Source organism: Venturia canescens, chromosome 1, assembly GCF_019457755.1.
Source record: "Venturia canescens isolate UGA chromosome 1, ASM1945775v1, whole genome shotgun sequence".
In the NCBI taxonomy this organism is placed as follows: Eukaryota; Metazoa; Arthropoda; class Insecta; order Hymenoptera; family Ichneumonidae; genus Venturia; species Venturia canescens.
In genome coordinates this window covers 5,294,962-5,305,857 of record NC_057421.1, presented here as the reverse complement: position 1 = coordinate 5,305,857, position 10,896 = coordinate 5,294,962, and the positions used below count along the sequence as shown (strand labels likewise).

General features: G+C 36.3%; 1 protein-coding gene and 1 long non-coding RNA gene across 3 annotated transcripts; both read left to right on the top strand.

The window, feature by feature from the left end:
- On the top strand, positions 1–5,710 carry LOC122415358 (uncharacterized). 2 transcript variants are annotated; one of them, XR_006261908.1, is made up of 4 exons: positions 1–2,112; positions 2,207–4,117; positions 5,090–5,363; positions 5,447–5,710. It is a non-coding gene; the product is annotated as an uncharacterized lncRNA (long non-coding RNA). The 2 variants fall into 2 exon arrangements; XR_006261907.1 differs by having other exon boundaries at positions 1–4,117.
- Positions 5,711–6,782: 1,072 nt separating this feature from the next.
- LOC122415776 (uncharacterized) lies at positions 6,783–9,176 on the top strand. The gene is made up of 4 exons (XM_043428218.1): positions 6,783–7,851; positions 8,049–8,201; positions 8,571–8,720; positions 8,871–9,176. Exons 1-4 carry the CDS (start codon positions 7,783–7,785, stop codon positions 9,042–9,044), a joined length of 546 nt encoding a protein of 181 aa, XP_043284153.1. The 5' UTR covers positions 6,783–7,782; the 3' UTR covers positions 9,045–9,176.
- The last annotated feature ends 1,720 nt before the right edge of the window (positions 9,177–10,896 follow it).

Genomic DNA, 10,896 nt, shown 5'->3' with positions numbered 1-10,896 from the left:
CCCATAAAATACGATCCTTCGGGCATGATCTACCTTAATTTGATGACTTTTAGTTGATTTATATTAATTTTATTTCATACGAAAACCGTGCGAAGAATTAAAGCTCGCGTGTTGTGAATTTTCTTTCCATCTTTCCACTTTGATTATTATTTGCATGCGAATGCAACATTCAGCGAAAAGGTCTTTTAAACATAACGTGATTTAGGTACAGCGCAGAGCTCGCGTTGTGGTTTTCCCCCGAGCCAAACAATAATGCGCGTGTGATGCTGGCACACAAATCCTGTAACCGAACCGTTTAATCGTATTTACCAGAAAGCAGCGAAACCCTGTTATACTAACTCGATGTAATATTTATAGAGAACCGTGATATTCGACGCAGCATTACATCACTTTGTAAATATAAGTTGTCCTTAAAGATCCGCGAAGATAGTTTGTTGCCAGAGAGTACGAAATTCTGTGTCGAAAAGTATTTAAAAGTTTATTGATCCGAGAACTCCCTGATGAGTTATCAGCGATTGAAAGCTCGACCAATCGGAGACGCGCAGAAGTTGGCGTCGGTGGGCGGGGCGATGCTTCTGATTGGTTCCATTTCGAAGTTGAATATTTCCAGAAGTATTGGTCGGACAAAAAAACTCCCAAAGACTTTTCGGCTCAGAATTCTATTCCGCATCCGAAGAGTGACAACTCATTACGATTTTAAGGACACCCTATACCTGGGTGCAAGTACACTTCTGTTTCCTACGATACGCGAATGCATCGAATTAGAATTTAATAACGAGTAACATGTAACTGAAGCTCGAGAGGTTGCTAATTATTCCTGAAAATTATCCAGGTGTACACAGAACTGAATTTAGCAAAACGAAAATCGAGAGAATTGTTTATTTAGTAAATTAATGTATTCGCACATAACAAACGGGTCGACGATTCGCATGACAATTTCGGCGAACTGCATTCATACTTGCATCAATAACGAACCATTTTCCACCGGAACAACCCGAAATTTGCAGATGGAATAGCGATTCAAAAATTTTTCAATAATTCCATCTATTCGAATAACAATTTTGATCTTCGCATGGAAATAAATTCCAGCGAAAGCGTAAACAACCAGCACGAACAAATCCTCGACTATTTTCATTAGTCCAAGCAACTGAATCGCCTGTAATTACACACAAAAACTTTTCTCTCCCCAACTCCCATAAGCCTAACATATTAGAACGACGATCCACAGGAATGTGATCTCCGGTACGTATGTAAACAGACAGATTAAAATATAATTCTGCACTGATGAGGAAATTCCTCTTGAAACTGAATCTTACCACTAACCACTATTTAATTCCTCGTGTTATTTGATACATCATTTTTTTTCAACTCAAGCCCTCTTGATACTCGAGACTAAATACAAATCCACACAAAATATTAAAATTACGATGACGAAGAGTGACGTTCCTGTATCTGGAACAAGACTATTTATCCAAGCTCAAAGAAACATTGTTCGATAATGAAATATAAATAAATTGTGAACCAAAAAATTTCAGAGTTGATCGCAACTGCTGAGATTGTCGTGAAAAATAACACGAAAAGATCTTCCTTCGAAACTGAATGATTAAAGCCTTTTCTGAAAAAATAATTTTTCCAACAACTTGGCCAAGTTCTGTATACAAATACATAATTTATAACCGTTGAACATATACAGTTATTATTTCGTCGAGACTCTTGTCGTATGGCAATTGAGGATGATGAATAAGCGACGCTCTTGAAACACTTGTCATTAAAACAACACATGAAATCTACTCTGTACTGCTTGAGTATGTACAGGGTGTCTCCAAAGTGGGGGAAGGAGACTTTTACAGAAAAAATTAAGCGTGGGTTATCGCAAAGTAATATTGGTCGAAATGGAAATAAAAAAGTGGCTATTTTTCGTGAATCGCTCGTTTGTTCTGCTCTGCGGAAGAATGGGCCGAAAATTTCGAGATTCCCTGAAAACAGAGCCGCACACATTCGTGTTTAGAAGCATGACGCCGAATGATCTTCGCGACCAACGGAATTTCCGAGATTGTGGAAGCGTCGCAGGCGTTTTCAACCGCTTGACTGGTGTGCAGACGAAATATTAAGGTACGAGACTTCCTCATCGACAATAGGCCTCGTTTACGGGTTAATGAATTCTCCAAAAAGCGTCATAAAGGCTTCCAATCGGTTGACACTTCAGAGACTCGGTTCGGTCAATGTCACACGGACTGTCTCATTTTCCACGTACAGACCGGTCGATAACACGGAGAATTCGCGTCGTAGAATTGATCGAGCAATCCAAGAAACGCTTCAACTGCATGCTCAGTATTTCTACGGATACTTCAAATACAGTGTGTCCCAAAAGTCACGGTAAACTTAATTCGAGGCTGATCGTCCATTTTTTGAAAGTTTATCCTTCTGCTTGAGATGTTGAGAAAAAAAAGTTGCTCATTCACCAAAATGCTTTTTCGTTGTATCAAAAAACGATGAATTCAACTGTTTTTTTTTTTTTTTTTTGAGAAATTATTTATCGTTTGGAAAAAATATAATCGAATCCATTGTTTTCGTCTTTCTAAATGGATTTTGCTCGATGAACAAAATTTTCTGCAGTGTCCAATCCGACGAATTGACAATTATTGTTTAATCGGTATTTCGTTAAGGGGGGTCCTGCTTTAGAAAGTTAAAAAAATCGATTGTTTCCGAGAATGTTTTTGGATAGACGGAAATAACTCACGATAGCGAACTTTTGATATTTCAAAAGCACAAAAACGCTTTTTCATGTGAGAAATACTAATTTGTATATCGTTTATGCGCAAAGTCTGTTAAAGTTTCTCAGCTGCATAGAATGTGGAGATCGGAATTATTGTCTGGAACGAAAATTCCAAGTTCTTTTCCCATTTTCATATATTTTCCTTCCATATGAACCTATGAAAACCCGAAAAAATTGCGAAGTTCTATATTTTTAACGAGTTTGAAAAAAACCTCGTGAAATATCCTTGAAACTGTATCGAAAAGTTTGCTATGGTGAGGTATTCCCGTTTATCCAAAAAAATTCCCGAAAACAATCGATTTTTTTGACTCCCTTAAGCAGGACCCCCATAAAACTGTGTGTTGTAAATGGAAATGGCTAATGACTTATATTTTCAGATTTTCCCAACACATTCGCCCAAAAATCGACAGGTTTGAACTGCCAGACACACTGTATGCGTCGCAGGCGAAAATAACTCGCGTGTTTATGAACGAATTATTCGTTCTCGCATTCGGTAGCGCATTCGTTTAAAGAGATCGCGTTTTCTCTCTCCCTCTTTTCCTGTGTGTCTGTGCCATTATTTTTCTCTTTTTTCTCTCCATCTCCCTCTAGTGAGCGTCTCTTTATCCTCGAGCCTACAAAAGCAACGTTAACACGCGATTACGTAAAATTTACGCACGACACTCGTTACCACTTTTCTCCCTCCTTTTGCCTTCTCACTTGCGGTTTTGTCGCGTTGCGTAAGCGCTGTTCAACACTATCGAACTTCAGTGACTTTTCGCTCGCTCTATGGCTCACCAATACCGATTAATCGATCATCGATAATGTGGAATTTCATCGAATTCACATTCCCAGCAACGCTTTCGTCCCGCCGATGAAAAATTCTTCGATTCATTATTTTTAGCATATATTTTCCTCGATATTCGATCAAATTCTTTTGCAGTTTAACCGAAAAATATTTTCCAGAGCCTCACGATGCATGGATTTTCGATGGGTTTCTTCCCTCGACTTCGTTTTCCTGATTTTATTGTTCAATTAAATTTCAATTGTAAATTAATTAATACACTTCGGTCGTAATTGGACTATCAAAATGAGGAGGGCATTCCACCGAGTCTCGAGCAATCAAGCTCTGGTCATTAGCAGACCTTAGACGGAAGCTCATTCGCTTCACTTTGATGCAATACTGCAGCTCTCTGCGTTGACACCCTGTTGTGACTGATTACGATCGTTCAATATCTTCCGGAAATACAACGGAGCACCATATAACATCGTGCTTTGCAATCCGACAGCGAATTTAAGTGAATGGAATCGGAAAGTGTACGGGAATATGGGACATTCCGATCGCGGGGTTTTCCAGATCCGGTAAAAATTCAAAATCCTCTTTCTCATTAAGTTGATTTAAAAGTATTGAAAAAACTGGATTATTCCATCACTTGGCATACTCTAAAATCAGGTCATTCTTTAATTTAGAAACTTTTCCAAAAAAATCAGCATAAACTCAGTTTTTATTGCCATTTTCTTATTCGTGACGTTATAAATAATGGTGATCGGTGGGAAGGAGCTAAAAATTCCACTGACAAGCATTACGAGAATAAAAAAATTTTCTGGCTGCAGATTCACAATTCCTAGTGTTGGTTTCACAAATCGTACTTTCAATCGAAAATTATGAAACGAATACTGATCAATGATTAATTAATTACAACATGAAATGAAAAATTTAATATAAGCATTAGCGATATAAAAGAGTTAGTGAAGTGCCATTGTTAACTCGTGACACCACACCGGTGCAAATTTGCACCTACAAAAATAAAAAAAAAATAAAAAAACAGCTTTTCAAAATTCCATTCTTCAATTTGGCCACTTTTCTATAATAAAACTTTATTTTTCAATTTTTTAAATGATTGTAATCGATTACTAAGGGATTGTTACCCCTAAAAATTCTCGTAAGATCAATTGCACAGATTCATGGCTAAAATAAAAAGTTTTGAAAAGTCCAAGTGCAAATTTGCACCAGTGTCGTGAGTGTGTGACCTGCTCAAAGGGAGTGTAGTGTCCATGGGTTAAGAAAATAATTAAAATTATCATTATAGCATTTTTTTAAATTTAAATATTATTAATACAATATTCTTGAAAAGTTGACTTCAGAATTTTATTAACAAATCATTTTTCAAACTATTCAATAAATTAACCAAATTTATATATTCAATATTTTTTTTTAATTTTAATTCAATCATAGATTTATAATTTAACTATATTTAAAAATTTTTTTAAAAATATTTTAATAATTTTAATAATTATTAATTATAATTAAATAAACTCATCATCATTCCATAGCACCCAAAATCCAAGAAGACAGATTCGTTGAATTCTCACCGACAACTTCAAATCGAACTAAATCGTAACGTTTTTGCCTTGTTCGATTGAGAACAGCCTGTAAATTTGGTTACAATGACAGTGTGAGGGTGGATCGCATCGTTGGCAACGCACAGAGCATCGGTGCCGCGTACAGTTTGAGTAATTGTAATTGAGCATTGCTCTTGGTAATCCGAATACGTACTGTATAAACCGGAGAACACTGTCCCCGACTATGTATAATATTCACAACGGAGTATATATATATACAATGCTGTACATATATAGGGTATAATATTCAGAGAATTCCAAAATCGATTCGCCTATCTATCGTTGCAGGAACAGCCCGACCTGCTACGTGCACAAAACAATTGACGTGTCTCCAGGAATCATCCGAATGGATCAATGAGCGAGTGGCTTTGAACTCATTTCCGGATTATACGATGAATTATTGGCGTTGTAAAAATCGTCGTTAAAGTAGTTCACTCGTTTTATGACTAGTCAAGTTTGCAACTACTTTATGTTGATTTATTTCAAGTCTAAATTATTAATAATATTAATAAACACTTACATTGATAATATTTTTATGATAAGAATGTAATAAAATGCTTCAAAAATATCATAAAAGATTAAATTTATACTTCAACTTGACTAGTTAATGATTGAGTCGGATCTGGTGACACTTTAAATACACATAATCTAGGGAACATTTTTATTGTGCGAAAGAAAGTTTATATCGGTGTAATGCCACCGAGAAAAAGGAATCGTCAATACATTTAAGAAAGTTGAGGTCGTACAGTTATTTTTTTACCCAAAAGTTATGACCTCTACCTTTCAAAAGTTAGGCCAGTTTACAGTTTGGTAATGTTGCACACACTTTAAAGAAGAGTTGGGAAAAAAGACGAAAAATTGGTGAAAGCTCGGTCGAAAACACGGACGGTGACGATCCTAGACTCAAAAAACTACACGGGAAATAGATTATTATTAATATAATAGATTATTATTAATATAATAGATTATTATTAATATAATAGATTATTATTAATATAATATAATTAATAAATTTCATATTTTTAGCATCATTTTTAACAGAGATATCATTGAATGTGTCTTGACCTCCATAAGGTTACATGTTATTTGGCCCAAATTGTTATCGATTTTTCTCAGTAACGACGCTCCTAAACTGTCTGAAAATTTAACTAATTTTTTTTTACATTCCACTTTATGAGATGCAATCGGTTTAAAAGCGATGACATCATTTTCTTTGTAATACCTCAACTTCCTAAAAGAAAGCGAAGCTACTAGACGAATAAAATGATGGAAGTCAGTCTTAAAAATAAATTTGATGAAATTCCCGCAATTCCCGAATCAGCCCGAGGTTCAATCAGCTGTCATCAGCAGTCCAACTGACTGACATCCGCTTTCGACGCGTTAAAAACTCAAGTTTTTTCATCTTTTCTTTCTCAAAAACCCGTTAAGGTAATGTTTTTTTTTTTTTTTTTTTTAAGAAACGGAATCTGAGATAAATTTTCTTCGCGATTTTTTCGAAACTCGAAAACCGTACAATTTTTTCACAATTAATATTATTGTGAGTTCTCCCATAGGGTACCGCGTTGAAAACTCAAAATTGTAAATGAAATAATTCAAAATTTTGCCCCGTAAGAGGCCCCGGAACTGGGCTTATCGTTATCAGGGGACCTTAAACTATCATTTACGGCAAAAAAGTGGACCTTCACCGTACTTTATCGAACGGCTGAACTACTTTAAATCGATGGGTTCGTGTTCTAACGAGTGAAATTTTGAATTCAACATTACTCGATATTCATTTTTATTGTTTCATTACTTTTCTATCCAATTTTGTCTTCTACGACTATTTTTCGTGTTCACACGTTTTCAGTAGAAAACCATCATGGAAAGTCAAAGTCCTGGTCGGTTTTCATGATTTCAGGAAAAGAAAGCTCGAGGTCAGGTTCACTTTTGGCACAGGTTTTCAGGATACTCGTACCTAATCGAAGGATCTGAGACTTACTAGAAATCATGAAAAAAAATCTTTCCAAAAGAGCGAAAAAATATATCTGGAAACTGTGGAATTATTTGAAAAATGTATTTGAGCTTAAAAAAATGAGGGTTTGTCGCCTGCCACAAAATATGATGAAAAATCTACCAAAATTTTGGTGTTCTACAAAAAGTGCTCCCTCCGAAATTGTTTCCTGACACGATCAAATTTTACAGTCTTCATGTCGGAAATAATGTGGAAAAATTCATTAATCAAAATGACGATCTGGATTTCCTGCTTCTCCGGAAAACTCTGTTTTTCCAGTGCTTTTTTTATGACGCTAAAGTTTTGTTTCACACTTCATAAACTGGCGAGAATGACAAAGTTGTTACTTTGTTTTATAACCTCGCAAGTGATTCCTCGGTTCCCACGTTAGATCCTGTAATCAACGATAAAATGATCTTGCACAATAGCTCACGCAAACTTTTGTCAAAATTCCGATTACTATCGGACTCAACGATCGCGATGAACAATGTTATTACATGTTCTATTTCCTTTTTCGTTTCACGATATTTACGCCACGCTGTGCTCAATCGCGAACAAGTGGCTGACTAAAAATGTATAAAAAGCTCGATGAAAATTGTCATCGTTGAGTTATTGATTGAACGCCACGAGCATCATGTCCGTTCCTACCTTTTGGGGTGTGATACTTTTTACCGTTGCGTTAGCAGCGCTCGTGGCTGGTGATGTAAGCATTTTTCGAATCGTTCATTGCTTTGGCTCCTCGATTTTTTTCCCTGCAGAACAAGCTTTTTTTCGTTATTTCGTAAAAGTAAATCAACTATCGATACGTTCCGCGGATGTCAAGCAGCAAATGTCCATTTTAATTATGAATAAGAAGCTCTCGAAGGTTTGAGAATAAAACAGAATTCGCTGATCCCGTAGCCAACAACGATCTTCACCGTTCACAGTGCCAAAGTCACGACCAATCCGAACGATTACTTCGATCCGTGGTCCGTTGAATTCGCCAAGGGAAAACGGTCCTCTTTGATCAGTGCCAAGCTACCAACGAAAAAGGATGTGCCCGACAATATGCAAGTATGCGCTCGCTTTTAAAGCTTTTTCAAAATTTCACTCACTCGCTGAATACTATTTTTCTAAGCGTTCACAATATTTTTTTTTATTTTCAATAACTTTTTTTCGGATGCTCTATCCAAAAAATGGATTTGTATGGTGAATCTCACAACGTTGGCCTTGAAGTGGCCTCGAATGTATACATTTTTGAGGGAATTTGTTCAAGTACTTTTTGAATCGCACAGTAAAAGCTCAATTGAAAAGTGAAACCGACGAGAAATCGTGAATTCGCTACTTTGACTTCTTCATATGAGTTCAGGGTCGAGCTGGATTCGTCTATGATTCTCGACAAATATAAGAGTTCGATTTTTTTCTAATGCCATCTTCTTACAGGCGAAATTATATGCAAAAATGGAGGGTCAAGAACCTGTCGAGTACACCGGAACTTTATGCGAGGGTTTAGAAGAGGAATTGGTTGGGAAGACTTTTGGGAATGCTGGCATCCCCAAAGGCAAATTCCCAAAGGAGTGTCCTTTCATTGCGGTGAGTCGCGTCAACCACCAGAAGGTGTTTCGAACGTGGAATCGTCTGTCACAGCTGAAACTTTTATTTTTAAGAATTTCAAAAATAATTCATGAATAAAACGAAATTATCGAGTGACCGTAACTCTCAATTATTTCGTCAACTCAACAGGGTGACTGGGGAATATCACAGTGGGATCCTCCGGTGCATGTGATTCCACCAGGAGTTCCGGATGGCCGAGTCACAGGCTACATACAGCTTGGAGAAGAAGGCAAAGAACCTTACATTCAGATCGACTACGAGGTCGAATTATCACACGAGCTGCCAATGCCATTCGGACGTTAAAAATATATCGAAGATCAAATAATGGACGCTGACCGACGGTGGAAAATTTAGTATCGAGGATGCAACTGCACTCAACATTTTTCAGGGAATGTGTAACACTTTAAAGACATCAGTAAATTGAATAATCACGAATTTTGGAGTTTCAAATTACTTTTCATTGAATCCAATTGAGTTCAGGGATTCATTGTGGACATACGTAGAGCAAGAAAATCGTTTTTTAGTGCTTCTGCAGTTGTTTTTTATTCATAAATAAGTGGAATGAAATTTCTGGTAAAAAATAGTTCGATATTTCGATCTTATAGGAAATGGAATTCAAATTTTGCATTTTTTTGTGTGGCTGAAAGTGGTTTAAAAAGTCTGGATACGTAACGAAATTGGGAGTTTCGAATGCGACGTGAATATTTCTCGAAAACGAAGACGCTACTTTGCGATAAAAAAGCTGTAGCCTGATCCATCGTGCCTCATTTAATTTCATGGACTTTTATCATTGTGATCGTTGGATTAACACACAATGCTTGAATCATGACGATGGCGATGACAACGAGAGACGTCGACGCTATAAATATTTGATGCCCACTTGTTCTAGACCTCGTGAAATTGTCGTGCTTAGGCGAGGAAAATGTGGCACTCGCCCAGAGGAAAAATATATATGTTTCAATCTGGTCTGATGGAACAGAGATTTAATCAACGAAGATTAATCGTCACGAAGAGGAAAAGGAAATTTTTCATAGTTATATCTCCAGAAATAAAAATTTCAGTGTCAATTCATTTTTCATTCGTCTGAATATGAAGAATTATCATTTCGATCATTTACTTTATAATTTGCAAATGTTTTATTCCAAATTCTGATTTTATAAACAGCTAAAAAGAAACTCAGTAAATCATCGTACCCCCACAAATATTGCAGACAAGAATTCATGGTCGTTTCCTTATTTTTCCAAAATTTTGACCTTCTTCGACAACATAAAGAAATTCATGCAAAATGACAAGAAAGTCTGCTTTTGACTGAGAAAAAAATTCCTTCCTTTTAATCAAAAAGGAACTTAAAAAAAAATAAAAATAATTTTTTCTCTTTAACCCAAAAAAACCCAATCAACGAAACGTTTGTCTCAGTCTGATCGTTCGTAGAGCAACCGATCGTTGAGGTCATCAGAAATTTTCTGGCGGTGTGATCATCGATAACTGATGCTTAATATTTGACGGATTGTTCAATTCCCCCAATTCGCTGAGTCCTATAATCCTGATAAAATGAATATTGCGTCGGAGAGCATGAGAGTAAAACATTCTTAGGATTGGGAAGAACGAGAAAATTGCAATTCCACATACACTCGTTCGAGTATTTTACGCTCGATCATGTATCTCGATCAGTGATAAAATTACCGATAAATAAACGTATCGATGTTTCTATATAAATATCTATATAGATATGTATTCGAGAATAAATGAATGTGCGATTTTATTTTTTCAATTTCTCATTCGAGTATCCGCTCGCGCGAATACATCCTTTAACGATTGGGAGGATAACGTACGAGGATGAAATCTCATCTGGAGAAATACGAGAATTTATCATGATGGATCGTGTGCGTGCACCAACAAACTTGGTTATTCTGACTCGAAATCGAAATAACCGGGTAACGTGATTCGTGTGCAGCCATAATTTACTTTGAACCGTACTTATTGATACAAACTACAAATGCACACGGCCAGTTTCGTCCAACAACACGTTAGTTTTCACGATCCATTATTCATTCGCAATTTCCACTATTTTCTTCAGCTTCTGCAACTAGAATTACTAATAAAAAGAAAACAACGTGATGTTCAGACTCATTAGTATTGAGATTTTTTTTCGCAA